The sequence below is a fragment of the Thalia democratica genome, chromosome 8 (assembly GCF_965202585.1).
Source record: "Thalia democratica chromosome 8, ktThaDemo2.hap1.1, whole genome shotgun sequence".
NCBI classification, from domain to species: domain Eukaryota; kingdom Metazoa; phylum Chordata; class Thaliacea; order Salpida; family Salpidae; genus Thalia; species Thalia democratica.
The window spans coordinates 29302506-29318369 of NC_139172.1; the positions used below are offsets into that span (position 1 = coordinate 29302506).

At 23.6% G+C, this 15864-nt stretch overlaps 1 protein-coding gene across 1 annotated transcript in view; it reads left to right on the top strand.

Moving 5' to 3' along the window:
- The first annotated feature begins 1823 nt into the window (after positions 1-1823).
- The window catches only part of LOC145842067 (adenylate cyclase type 6-like), a 29640-nt gene continuing 15599 nt past the window's right edge, over positions 1824-15864 (top strand). Inside the window, exons 1-6 of the mRNA XM_082949441.1 lie at positions 1824-2043; positions 2346-2447; positions 6314-6590; positions 9807-9958; positions 13651-13742; positions 14211-14326. Of these exons, the coding sequence (XP_082805567.1) occupies positions 1944-2043; positions 2346-2447; positions 6314-6590; positions 9807-9958; positions 13651-13742; positions 14211-14326 (839 nt within the window). The 5' untranslated portion in view covers positions 1824-1943. The remainder of the gene's footprint in view (positions 2044-2345; positions 2448-6313; positions 6591-9806; positions 9959-13650; positions 13743-14210; positions 14327-15864) is intronic.

Genomic DNA, 15864 nt, shown 5'->3' on the forward strand with positions numbered 1-15864 from the left:
TAATAAAGTTTTAAAAACCACTAGTGTATACATAAAACAAAAAGTAAATAATATTTTTAAGTAATGAATTTAAAACTATTCAGTTCTCACATGTATTTTATAAAGAATGTTTACAATTAGCTTGTTCAAAAAAACTCGCACATTAAAATACAAAAAATGTTCAAAAACTGCCTTTTCAACTTTTTTTTTATCTTATAAACACTAAACTGTTCTTGTAAACTTTTAAAATTGTTTTTAATGTTCAGAACTACTTTATATTATTTAAATGACTTTGTATTTATGTTGAATATGTACATGTTTTTAATTTTCTAAAATTAAAAACTTAAAAATCAGTACACATGCTGGAAAAGTTTTGTGTAAAAAATTCCAAATCTCTTACACTAATTTAGTTTAACTAACGTTTAACTAACGTTTAACTAACGTAACAAGTTTTGATCTTCAAACAAATAAAAATCAATTAAATTACATTGCAAAATATTTCAATTTTAACGAACACTAATTAAGCTGCTTACCCTTTGTTAAGTATCAAATTAAAAAATAAAAATAACTAAACTAGATTGATTATTTTCGAGGATAGAAAACGCATTTGTAGGAATCAAAAAGTGAGAACAAACTTTCACCCGAGTCTGGAATAACTTTTTCATTTTCAGTATTAAGAGTAGTCAGAGGTTCGAAAGTCGTCGATTATTGCTGTAATTTGTTGTACTTTGTTGTAGATTTATTTGTTGATTGTGTCGATTTGCCAAGTTTTCGTCTGTTAGAAAACATTGAGCTTAATGTTGTCAAAACTTTTTACTTTTGTTCTTAATGTTTTGTTAGCATTGTAACTGTATCTATTTTTTTAACGCTTTCAATCTAAATTAGTGTAGGCATAAAAACAACTTGAATTTTCTCTTCTATATTATATTTTGTGAATAAGTTTCGTAATAAAGCTACGGTATCAGCTTTTATTGTTTTATAGAAAATATTTCAATAACTTTTGCCATTTGTTTCTTTTATTAATTTGTTTTGTTTTAGAAGTTAATTTAATAAAAGTTTAGTTTTATTTATTAAAACAGTGACCTCTAGGAGTTACCGAAAGTATTGTTATATAGGGAATCAAAACAAACTACTGTATAATCTTTAAAGTATTATTATTCATAAGGTTTATTGATTGCAAGTGTTATACTTTTTGAACAAAACTACTATTACAATTTAATATTGTTATTTTAATAATAAGGTTTTTATAATGTTTATTTACTGATGATAAATAAACGTCATATCACAATTGGTATGCGTATGTAAACAACTTAATTGTGTTTTATTATCTTTCCGAATTTTTCGGCTTATTTTTGATGAATTTAGTTTTGTTATTGAGTGTTTTTACACTCTTTAACAATGTATAGAAGTTCTTTTATTAAGTCATATTTTTTTAAGGTTTTTTAAATAAGCATGATTTTTTTTTTTATGTTTCCAAGTTTAATACTTCGACTTAAATATTTTATGACTAACATATGGACACTATACTGCTCCAACAAACCTGACTAGTTTCATAATACAAATTGTTGTGTAAAACTACAGTTGTGACTACTGTTTATGCAACTTAATGATTTATTGTTGATTTTGTCGTTGTTGTTTGTTGGATTGCAGTAAAACTTAAGATGTGTTAAATTATTGTAATTTAAACTTTGTAAAATCAGTCATTACGAGAAAATTATTTTCAAAGCATGAAAACTAACTTTATGTACTTTTATTAATTAACGAAAGTTGTTTTATTGATACTTAAAGTTTTTATTTTAAATTAAAATGTCAAACTTTTTAACTATAAAAGAATTCAACTAATATTGTGTTAAAACCAATAAAAGATTTAAGAAAACCTTGAAATATTTTACTTTCTAAAATTTATTAGTTCTGTAATTTAAGATCCTTTGCTTTCCGGAGTCACCTTTAAAAAAGGCGGGAAAATGGTCGGAGAAAACCTGAATAAAATTGAAGTTGTTGTTGAATCACAAATGAACAACAACTTGAATAGAAATAACAGCGAAAAACAAAAACCTAACATAAGTTTATTGTTTGTAAAATACTTTTTTCAGTTAAATTAACGTAGTCTATTATTACAAAAATTGATCAAAAAATACATCGATTTTTATCGTATTTAAGTTTTATGTATTAGGTATAATGTTAAGTAGCTATTTTTTATAGAAAATGAAAAGTTTGTAGTGTTTAGTTGTTTGCAAGTTACAAGAAAATAAATTGAAAACTAATTTTAATGATTTTTTTTTACCTTTTGTTTAAATCACTTAGAATTGGTTAATTATTTATTCATCAAGTAAAATAAAGTTTTAACAATATTTTTGTATCCTCAGTTGGCAGTCCTCGATTAGACAATAAGACGAGGTCCGGCAGATTTTTGGGTCTTTTTCGACCAAAACCACCCAAATTGAACTTGAATGACTGCAAACCTTCATGTTAGTTATATAAATTTGTCAAATTTTAATTTAATTCTGTAAATATTAAATTTTCGTTGTTTAATTTTAATTTGATTTACAAAACTTGATGCTTTTAAAATAGAGCATATTAATAAAGCAATAAAAAAAAAACTGTTTTGTGATCCTTTAAGGCTTAGATATCAAAAATCAAATTGTCTTTAGCAACATTGAGTTCTTTATTGATTTAAGTTAAGGAGTTCGGTCGTACATGATATTATAAATAATTTTCTAAATGTATTTATAGTAGTAGTGTTCAGGAAATATAAATATTTTTTAACAAGTAGAATTATTTATCAACAAGCAGTTCGCATAAGTCCAATGTAGTGCGTACATTGTTTGACTAATAATGCTCATAAATAAAACAAAATACTCAAGTTTCGTACTTGCTATTTTGAATAAAAACTGTATTTTCTTTTCATTGTAAACCCTTTTACATAAAATCAATAGATTTTTTTTAACACTGTAAAGGATACTATATATTAAACTAAAAATATATATAATTTTACGATAATTTTTTTTATGTTGGATTGGCATCAAGTGTCTGGTTTTTAAATGAGCTTGAATGATTTTAAGTGAATTTTTTCAAAGAGCTGATAAGTCCACTGAGAACCTAAACTAAAGAAAATGTTTAGAACTACATTTAAGCAGAACTAAAAAAAGTTCCATGATGATAGTTTTTATATATTATCATCTAAAGTCAAAACAAGCTTATTTCTCATTAATGTAGTATAACTTAAGAAAGTTTGTTAACTTTATAAACAACAAATGCTTTAAAAATTTTTTTAGTTTACTAGTAGTATTTTTTTTTGTGTCTAATTTAAGATTTTATACGAATAAAATAAAATTAAAGATAAATATCAGTTTTGTTATTTCCAAAATTTATACGATTAATCAAAAGTTAAGTTAACACACTTGAAAACTTACAAACTAATCAAAAATTTACTTACTAGCTAAACGAATTGTAAGGCTCACATTTGTTTAATGAAGTTAAAAGTGTGTACAGTATTTTTATACTCATGTATAAAGAATGTGTGTGTTGAAAGAAAAACACTAGAAAAGTAGTAAGGCTAGAAGTAGCTAGTTTGTACGTAAATCTACATGCCTAGCAGGTTTTATTGTTTTTGTTAAAAAGTAATTTTTAGAACTGCAAAATTTTAAGAAGCTACATGCTTTTTTTTTGCAAGCCGTGTTAAGTAATAAAGAGCGTTTGAAAGTTTTAATTTTTGGCGGAAAACTTAGATTAGCAACAGTTTTTACGGACAAACTATTTTACCTCAATATGGTTAGTACGTGATATTGCCAATTGAATACGTGATATGCTGATAATTATGTAGCCAAAAAAATTATAAAAAACAAACAAAATTTTTAGTACCAAGAAATATGAGAAAAATTAAGTTAACAATTTCCTGTATTGAAGGTGTATGTTTGATATGAAAGTGGTTTTTAAATGAAAATTCGAACTGGTTCTACTTTAGTTATTAACATATTAAAATTTTTAGGCTCTTAGTACAACTATATTGAATCGCAGTTATTTTTTTTGTTCAAGGTTGACAATAATAACAAGTTTGAACTACGCTTTGGTTTAACTTTAAATATTTTTATTAATTTAACAACTAAATTGGAAAAAATAAGTTTGTACATTGATATTATAACTCAAACTATGGTTTGTCTTAATAACTACTAATGGCTTGTTTAAGACTTAAACTATTATTTAAAAATTGTATTTTGTGTTTAAATAATTAAACTTGTGACTTAAAAGTTATCCTTATATACATATATACATTTATATACACAAAAAAGTACCTCTTTGGTATGTAGTAATAAAAATAAACGTTGATTAAGTTTGTTCTATTTCTGACACTTAAAACTTTAGGTTTTTTTTTTTCTTTATTTCATAAGTTTAAGCTCACTAACTTAAGCTTGAATTTAATAATAGAGTTAAACATTTAAATTTCTCTATTAAAGTTACTATTTTGGTATGATTTATCTTTTCTATTTGTTTAGTAATAAAAGTTGTAAAAGCTGTTTTTGTTTTTAAATTGATTGTAAAACCATTTTAGTTGTACTATATTGTAAAATTAGTAGTTTAAACTTCTTCCATTTAGTATTAACACAAGTTGAAACTCAATTTTGACATTTGAAAATGATGAGTAATAAGGTAGTTATTTGAAATAGTTTAGTTTTTAACCATATTAAATATACAGAGAGCATACTACAACGAGTTTATATAAATTAGATATAAAATTATAAAAATAGCACATTTTAATAACGTCAAATTAAAGTTAATTTGTTTTCAGTACTTGACCTTTTAAAACAAGCTATAACTAGTATAACCATCATACCTCAAAAAATTAAAATTTTACAAAGTTTAAATTTTAGTTAAGTGAGGTGGAATTTATAAATCTTTAAGTAAATAACTTGTTAGTTTGATACAATTTATAAGTATTTGTGTTTTTTAATAAAAATATTTAAGTAAATGTTAAGTATTAGTTGAAACATTTGTAAACAATTTTAGTTATACTAACTTTTTTAAACAAAAGTTTTAGATTTTAAAACAAAAAATTGACTTTGTTTGATTTATTTCTTAAGTAAATTGTAGTTACATAACGTAATAATAAAATTTGAAATATTTGTTTTTATTAGCTTTTGTCCTAATAAACTTTAATATAAGCTTTTCTTGGTTAGCAAGTGTTCAAATATTAACTAAATGAAAACATCATATATTATTTGTTTTTTACACATTTTTATAAAACAATATTAAACGGGTACAAGACAATTCAAATTCGGACAATTTAAATTCCGACTGTTAAAATTCTTAATTTTTTTTTAAAGGACCTCAATTTAAAAAGTAAAGTACATTTAAAAAATTAAACACATGTATGTTTGTTTTGTTAGTATTTAAAAGCCATTTTTTTATTTTCGAAAATTTTTTGATATTTTTTAAGGTATGGATAAAATAAGCTTAAGAATACAGTTATTTTTAGTAACTTACAAATATCTTAATAAACATTTAAAGTTTTACAAAAATAAAAAATTGCCTGTAGATATTGGTAAGACCTACAAAATTAATTTTTATTGTTTTCAAAAATATACTAAATTTTGAGGTATGTTCTCTTAAATATTTCTTTAAGAATGTAAACAGTCCGAATTTGAATTGTCATGTAACCATATTAAACAATGCTCTTTAAACAGTCCATAAAATAAACATGTTATTGTTGTATAAAAAAATAATTTAATATTAATTTTCTACAATAACGTTCATTATGTTTATTAATTTAGAAAAATTTTGAGGAATTTAAAATGTTACTTATTTAATTTAAAATATACTCTTATGATAAAATTCTATTCTAACTTTTGTAATCTATTTTTCAAAAGTTACTCATAATAGTTTAAACATATTTGCAAAAATCTTAACGGTTAAGCTACTTAACTTTTAAAGACAATTGGATTTTTAAACACAACAAAAACAACCCTTTCTTTCCAAGGTACTTTTATACTTTTATTTTCTAGTTGTTTTACATATTCGTTTTACATCCAAACATTTTTTTACTCTTATTAATCAGACTGATTAAAGAAACAATAAACTAATAAAAAATCAGTTGTGCAAATAACTTAAAAACGTACTTAAACCACCGTCTGCTAAGAACGTATTATTATATTTATTATAAAAATGTTTTAGCGTTTTTTTTTATCTTCAAATTAAAACTAACAAATTAATTTTGATATACTTTAGTGCCATATTTTAGTACCCATATCATTTTGCATATCGAATTAGAACTTTTTGCATTAGTTTTAACATTTTTATATTCTTATTAATTATAGAAAATTAATTATAAATATTTCAGTGCCAACCGACGGTCCTTCAAATCGTTCGAGTGTGACGACAAGACTCGGATCAATCAAGGGAAAACCACCCAACTCGCCCAAGCCCCCAAGTTGCCATGACAACAACCAACAACGAATTCACACGGAATCCCCGCCGAAAAAAAAGGGAAACTTCCACATAACCCATAAGTGGGAGTCAGAGGGCCAAGTTTTTCCCGCGAAAATCTCCAAGCCTCCTCTTGAACAAGAAGAAGTCGGGGATTCACCTAAAAGACCCGCCAATTTTTCAACGATCTGGTTGGTTAATAATTACTTGTTTAAGTAAAGTAAACCTTATTTAATGACAAAAACCTAAACTTTTATGTTTTAGTTATTTAAGTTAAAGCTTATAAAAACTTATTATTAAGTTTAGTTATGTTTCTTTATCTTTTTCTTGCTTATAAGTCAATTACAAACTTAAGATTTTGAATTTCCTCGCTATCAAAGTTATAAGTTAAATGGCAAACACTAAGATATTCATTTCATGTTTAAAAATCGAAATTGTACTTATACAAAAATTATTTTAATCTAACCATCCAAAACAACAAAACAAAGGGCTTAAATACAAAACACTCAAAAAAACTAAAAATAATAACTTCATTTACTTTACAAGTATGAAGTAAATAAAAAATTTTAATTTTTTGCACTAAAATCGATATGAATTTAATTTATGGTTAACTTAAAAGTTAAACAAGTACAAAATCTAGTAGTTTTTTTAAAATTAAAAACTGTACTTATTCATTTCTTATCTGCTTAGTTAAAGCTGAAAAGTGTTAGTTTACTTTTTTAGTGTTTAGTTTCTATGTGAAAGAAAAAAGTATTATTAAGATTGGATGAAGTTTTTTTAATGAACTTAAGTACCGTGAGACTTAAGTCTAAATAAACAACTTTAAAACAAAAAAAAATCTTTTGAACAAAAAAAAAACCAATCAAACATAGAAAGTTGTGTGAAAATAATCTCGTATAATTTTTAGTAGAAATTAAAAAACAATAATCTATTTTGATAAACCTTACTTTTTAAGAGCTTTATTTTCAATACATACTGCAGTAAAAGTAATTTTCATATCAATTACTAAAAACATGAAACTAAACTGTAAATTGTAACTCACAAATGTATAATCATTTTTTTTTGAATTTTAGGACTGATGAAGGTTAAATAGTTGTTTTAATTTAAACTCTAGTCAACGAAAAATAGGCAATACATATATTTTTTAACATTTAACACACATAAACCAACTTGTTTTTTCTGCTCGTTTAAAAATCTTTTAAAATAAATAAATAAAATTATTCAAAATAATATTTGATATTTACTTTTAAAAATATCACAATTTTTCCAATGTTTGTTTACTTACAGCTTTATTAAAATGAATATAACAATCGACTATTTATAAAAAAATACAAGAAAAAAAACTTAAATATTCTAACATCTGTTTGTGACCTAGTTGCCTTGTAACGACCCACTAAACTATCGTCAACGTGATTTATCTCAATAAATTCCAATAAATAAATCGGGTCGTGACCTCTATTACGTCATAATGCAAATGAGCCTTTTTATGAAAAACTAAATTAAAGTGGAAAAATGCAGTTTTCAAGCAGATTTTTACTTGTTTTAAAATTTTTTCTTAGTTGTTTCTGTAAAAAAAATCTGATTTAAAAAAAGTTTAAGTAGTTTAGAGCTTCTTAACTTAGTTTTGGTTTTAAATATATAAAATATAACACTTTATAACTGTTTTAAAGTTACAGGTAAATTACTAAAGTAAGATGTTAAAATGGTTTTAGTTAAAGAAACAAAGCTGCTGTTACAGCTATTTATAGCTGAATAGACACTACAAAAGTACCAACGTTTAACAAATGTTTTGACTTTCTTATCAAGACTATACTGTTTCTTTTTATTTATACTATAAAAAATGACAGAAAATACTTTAAGTAAAAACTATTTCAAACCGAATAGATACTTCAGCAGTTTCCTGTAAAGGTTTTGTTATTTACGATTTATTACAATAATTTTAAAACAAATTCTATTTGTTTTGTTTTCATTTAGTTTTTGTATAAAATTACTTTTTTTTTTTTTTGATACATTTTCATTCTGTAGATAATCTAGAAACATTACAGGAATTCTTAGTGACTAAAGAAAAAAAGTTTAATAAATGGTTAAATTTTAAAGGAAGAATTAATTGAATATTATTTAGGTTTTTACTCTTAGGAATAGACATAAAAATATTTCTTTTTTTTGATCGATAATCTGAAGATAGTACTGAACTTTTAAGTAGATAATGAAATAAATTTAATAAAAGATATAACAGTTAACTACAAATAAAGAATTAATTAAATACTATTTAGTTCTTTACTCAGGATTTGTTTGTAACGCATTAACGTTTTATTCAAATAATCAATTGTAAACTTTACTTTATTTACTTTTTGTATAAACTTAAAAGAATTATAGCTGTTTTATTTATTTGTTAGCTATAATTTTTTTAAACATTCAGTAATAAACATTAAAAAAAGAGTGAAATTCCACTTTCTAAATTTATAAAATTTTCAGCATTTATCAAAATTTTTTGAAACATTGGATAAAATAAAAACTGACATATGTTTATTTTTAGATTAATGTTTCCTTTGTTATGATTTTTCTCTTTTCTTTTGCTTTTATTTATTATGTGTGTTGTAAAAATAAAGTTTATAATCTTTTTTTATATACTTTGTTTGTTAGAAGAATCACACTGGGGTTTAAAAGATTAGTTTGAATAAACCAATTTCTTTTTGTCTCAACAGCTGATTATTCAAACTTTATAAGTTCAAAGTTTTAAAAAAGTAGTTAAATTATATATCTATTTTTTTCAGAAATAACGGTTTTAAACTTGAAGATAATTTTTAGTTTTAATTGAGTTAACAAAAATAATAAAGTTTAAAAGAATGTATTTGATTAAAACAACTGATTTTAGTTTTTTTAAGTTATGTTTGTATTAGTTAGGTAAATTTATTGCTAAAGGTTTGGTTGTTATAAAAAAATTCAAGTTTTTTAGTTCATAGAAAGAGAACAGGTACATTTAAATTTAAAAAAAATTCAAACTAGTTTTTGCTTATAAAGGTCTTTAGTGCATTAAATAAGTTATTATTCTCAGTATTAATACATCTATGTTTATCCCTCAACTTATTGATTATTTTTTTCAACATTTTATTTAACTCTTTAAATTTAACAAAACTAGTTAGTTTGTATTATTTATTTTATACTTATAACACTCTGTTTAACGAAGTGTAAAAATTTAAAAATAATTCAAAATTTTGAGGAAAAGTTATTTTCTATGTATTACTTATGTTTGTAAAAATCAGCAAAATGTTAATACTATATTAAATGTTAGTATTTTTGTAAAACAAGATATTCAGCAACAAAAATTTCAGTGTTGCAAGTTTAATTACGAGATAAATCACAGGATTTTTTTAAATATCAGAACAAAAACAGAATGTTTTCCACAGGAATGTTATAAAGAAGGAAGCGGGTAAATATCGTCTTTCATACGACTCTGCATCTTTTGAAGATCTCTATCAGAGGTACTTTTTCAGAACAAATTTAAAGATGCTATCCTATCTCACATGGATCTTATTCTTTCTATGCATTGTGTTATCAGGTAATTAGTGTACAATCACATGTTCAATATTAAGGTTTTTATTTTTACACACACGTTCTTACGTAGTTGTTGTTCTACTTGAGATAATGAAATCGTTTAGTAATGATCTGTTGATTAAACATTTAGCAAAAAATAAAAAATAAACTAACTTCAAAAACAAAATTGATTATAGGTTTTGAAGTCGATGCTTGTTTGCACTTGTCAACTATAAGTTTGTTAAAATGCCTACACTTTTTAATACTATAAGTTTGCTTAAAGAAGATTGAAAAAAAAACCTATATCATTTTAAAATAATTGCCATGAAAGACAACTTCGTAGTTAGTCGATTCGAAGTTAATTTGGATACTGCCTTTCTAATTTAGATACATGTACCGACTTACGCATTTAACTGCAACATAATTACACTAAAAGAAAACTTATTACTTCACAATTTATAACTAGTAAGAAAAACTAAACATTTAATAAATATTTGTAGAGTGACTCTTTGATTTACAAAAGTATTCTAGTACAAGTAAATTTAAACCAACTAGTTTAATACTCGATGGTATACAACTTAATTTTAGTCAATTAAAAAAAAAATGTTTTTGTTTGCATACTCGAAATAGTTTTTAACTCAGTTGTAATTTTGATAGTATTTGTTTGCAAAAAAAATTAATTATTATAATTAATCATAGAAATGCAAAAAAATAAACATAATTTATGACAAGTTTAAACATAAAATATTATTTATCATATCTGAAAATTACTTTTTTCAATTTATTAAAAAAAAAAATTCTAATACCAAAAAACTGAAGTTGTTAAATAGTTAATACTATTTGAACAAGTTAAGATGTCAATTAAAACATAAATCAAACGTTATGTATATCTGGTTGTTATAACTAAAGGTAAACACTTTGTTATTGATGGTGATAATCATACATTTAAATTAAAAAAAATTTAGAGCCCAAGCTATAACTTTGACAAGTTTTTATCTATTAAAGGTAGCTAACAATTTAAAATTATTCGTTAAGTTTAGTAATTTTAAATTCTTATTCTAAAAAAAACTTACAATGATGTAACAGAGTTTTTTTAAGTTATATGAGAAAAATTTTAAACTTTCTAACCGATTTACTTGCATAATGAAGCTTGAAACTCAAATTTTACTTTATTGATTTCTAATTCGATAATTTAGTCTGTTCTTGAAATCAATTTAATACTAAAATATGCACAACTTTAAATCTTTTAAAGTTTAAACTAGTTGCAATTATGGTCTTAGGACTAATATAATTAAAGCTTTTTAATAACTTTACCATAATATTATTCTCCCTTTTTATTTTTAAGCACGATTAAATATTGAAAATGTACCCATTTTATAAATTTAATAGTTTAAAACATCTTTTTCACAAATAGTATTGCTTCTACATTTGTTAATGAAAAAAAAATTAACACTTTAAGAAAATTTTTGTTTTTCATGTACAATTTTCTAAAAGGATATTTCTTAATATATTTCACAGTTCTAGTTACTAAAATATTTATTTTACTTCATAAAAATTCTAATGGATGTTGAAATTTTAGTAAAGCTTTTACAAAAGTTTTTCCCTTATATTTTTGTCATTCTTCATGATCGAAACTACATCCTCAATTCTAAGTTCTGGTGTTCAAACATAAGCGACTTTTCCAAGCAAAAATGCGTAAAATCGGAGTTTTCTGTCTGATCTTTTATTTCGGAAACGGTCGGTGAATGCCGAAACACAAATTATTTTAACGGAATTATACTTTACAGTGAAAAACGCGGGTAAATTTGACCGCGAAAATAGCTTAGTTGCCGCTTTCATAAATTGGTGCAAACATAAAGTAGACCGTTATACAGTTTTTTAGTGTTCTACGTACGACTCAATTTAAGTTTAATTCAATTTTACGCAGTAAGACACATAAATGCTTTTGATATACAACTTTTTCAAACCAAACTAATCACAGTTTTAGTTTTACTTTTAGTAAGATTTTTGCTGCTTTTTTCATAAATTATTACAATTAAATAAAATTCCTGTGCATCCGAAATTGCAAAGGAATTTTAGCTGCGCAGTTTTATTTACTTTGATCTATTGACATAAATTTGAGTTGTGCCTGATTAAAACATATCTTTTGCAGATATCTTTAAGTTATGGGTTAAAATATTTTTTTTTTTTTTAGTTTGGGTTGTTGTTTTAGTTTTTCAACTTTTAGCCACGTTTACTGAAGATTTAATTTTCACATTTTAATAATCACAAACAAGGTTTTTTTCAGTTTGTTGCTTCTCACCGTCACTAAGCAATTTAGTTGTGCATAAAATATTCAAGCAACTTCCCAAGACAAATACAATGAAGTTCACAACATGCGTAATTTCAATCAACGATTAAGTATATTGACAGCCGAAAGCTTTGAAAATTTTGTTTATTTGATCTAAAGCATACTAAATTTTAAAATTATTAAAAAAATATTTTGCTAGAAACTAAGTTCGTTTGACCGTAAAAATTGTATTTTGTCTTAAATTGATGAATATTATTTATTTTTTTTTAAGCATTTGATTCCAAAAAGTGGGAACTTGTCTTCCTAAAGTGTGAAATTTTTAATCAAAATTTTCATTTTTTACTTAAATTTTGTTAAAGTTAAAGATTAAGAAACACTCTCCAATCTGTTTTATAATCTATCTCATAATCTTGTTTTGAGGTAAAATGTTGATTTGATATAATGATGTTTGTTTGAAAAATCTGATAGCTATACTTTGATAAATGTATGAAGTTAGTCTGCATTTAGTACTTGAGTTAGTCGGTAATGAAAATTGTGATTTTAGTTAGAATACAAACTCTCTATTCTTATTTAGGTTTTTTATTTTGAATGTTTACTTTTATTGTGTAAATTAAAGGTTTACTAGAGTTATTAAATTTTTTTTGAATATTTATTATTGTTTAAAATTTACATAAACTTATTTTTCATTAAAAATAAAATTATAAGTTTATGGACTCTATGTAAAAAAAAATAATCTGAACATAAAAAAATCATTAACCTTATGTAATACTGAAAGTTTAACTTTACACTTATTTTTTAAGTTCATATGCAAAAAAATCAAGTAAACGACTGTTACTTTTGGCAATTTAGAGTATATCATTTTGTCAACCTTTTTATTTAACCTTAACAAGATTGAGATACCAACTTGAATTTGTAACTGATTTTAAGATATTTTTGAACTGATTTAATTCTATTCTGACCGTAAATAACGCTTATAATCTTATTACTACGAAGCTTTAAAGCAGACTAAATCGGTTTAAAATAATTAATGTATTTTAAAAATTCAGCAAAGGACAGAGCAAATTAAATTGTTATAAAACAGAAAGCACATTTACTGTTAAAACGTATACACTACCGTTGTTTTTGATATAAGTAGCCATTATATATTAATTAATACATTAATATGTATCTTTGACTGTATTAAGCTTGGAGTAACAAATGTTTAGTTTATCATTTTTATAAAGAAGAAATTTTTATTAAAGCTGGTTAAAAAATATTTTTAATCATAACCTATTACCTTATGTGTGATTTAACCTTGAAACAAGTTAAATGATTAATTAGTACAGTTCATATCGAAGAGAAAAAAGACAATAACGTTTTTATATTTATTTAAATGTTATATTTATTTTCTTAAATACATGAGTAGTTTACATAAACACTTTTTACAGTGTTTTACTACTACAAACCAGCTAAATTGACAATGAATCCGTCACTTGCCAGTGGAATGGCAATTGTTATGTTGATGTCTTTATTACTGCAGGTTAACAGTTTGTTTAAATATATGTTGTAGTTATACCTATATTGTAACTAGTCTTCGACTAATCTTACAGTTTGATATTTTTCATATACAATGCTTTATGATTTAATTTTGTATGTTTTAACAAGTATATTATTTTACAAACACCGTTGATTCCGTTTTTTTAACTTTAATTTTTTTATTAGACAACATAAAACATTTATTCTTATTTTTTTTAGAATCAATTAAAAGCAATTAGTTTGCAAAAGTTTATTCATATTAGAACAACTAGCAAAAAGTTAAAAAAAAGTTTTCGGAGTTGTTTCTATATCCATTAAATTAAGTTTCAAACTAAACTGTGAAGCAACAGCTAGAAAAATAATTATAATCCAAACTACAAGCTGTTGAGATAAAATGCGATTCTTAAGCTCGTCCGACAAAACATTTTTACAACTTTTAATTTATGATAGATAAAAATAAAATATTTTCCAGGTGTTTTTCAAATGCAACACGTTGCGTCATCAGGTGGTAAAATTCGTTTCTTACGTCATAATGACGTTTCTAATCGTCATCAACATCATCATGGTTGCAATAGTTGAACCTCACAGGTCAGTACAAGTAACTATTTATAATACAGTTTCAAGGTGCTTAAGACAAAAAATGGTCACAAAAAAGTTGACAATTTCATTTAGTTACAATTAAATTATTAAAGCGTGTTGGATACAAATAGTTTATAAATAGTAATTAAAACAAATATAAATAAAATTTATTTAACGTACAATAGTTATGCGTTATTATGATAAAAATTCATTTTACATATAACGTTTTCTATTAAAAAAATAATTAAAACTATAAATATAAACTACTTTTGCAAGACTTATGTTTTAAAGTAAACTAATAATTTATACATAATTCTAACTTGACTAATAAAAATTTCTAAAACTCTGCAAAAATTTCTAATTGTATTTTGAAAAAAAATATATTTCTGACAAAGCTAAAGAACTTCATAAATGTAAATACCTTTATTGTTATACTAGTCAAATTTTCTTTTGTTAACGCAGACTTTTTGTTCACAAAGTTTTCTATGTCATTAGGTCAACTTCCGTAATTGGAAAGCTTTTGAAATATTAACCTTAATTAATAACTTCAAGCAATATTTTATGTAAAAACTAAACACTTTTGTTTAATATTAAGTTTAGTCTAATTGCTCTGAAGTAGGATGTTTTGTTTTTAGTTTCTACAATAATTAAAAACTTTTTTTTGTTTTATTAATAAAATATTTAACTATATAAAAATAACTACCGTAGTAATTTCGCACAACTGTTATTGATAAAATTTCCACAAAACTTAATAAATTTTCTGTTCCTTTAATTTTGACCACATATTTTTAAATAATTTAAAAGGTACAGCATTTTATATTTATTTAGCTGTGTATTTATACATTTAAAAATACAAAGTTCATGTCTGAAATATGAAAATTATCGACTTTAAAAAATGTTTTTTAAATAGCAAACACTATTTAGAATAATACTTTTCAACAGACACTTAATTAAGTTAATTTGTTTGAATTTATAGTGTTTACTAAACTGATTAAAAAAAAAAACCTCTTTAGTATTACTAAGAGAAAATTTTATTATGTTTTAGACTCATTTGGCATTATAAATACTACAAAAGAATAATCTTAGAATAATTTATCACAATATCTTATTTTAAAATGTAGAATAAGTCCCAATTCTCTCAATTAAGGTAATTTTGTCGTATTATCTGTCTTTCCATTTTATATTATAAAACTAGCGAACGACGAAGCATATAAGTTTGAATGAAATTACTCAAAATGGTCAATTGAAGATAGCTCACCGTAAATGTTATTTAAGAAAATTGTTATTTTTTTGAGTTCACTAAAGCTCTGTTTTGTTTCTACGAGTAGTTTTGGAACTGCTAATCAAATTGATTTAGATTCTATGTTGGAATTTTCCACAACTTCTCAAAATCAGACAAATAAACTGAATAAGGATTCTAAATATTTTAAAATGTAATTTTGGGTTAAGTTTATTTTAATGAAAACTCAAGAAATTTATACGCTGTCCTTTGTTTAAGAAAACAAAACTAAACTTTAGAACTTTAAATAATTTTGAAACAAAATGGC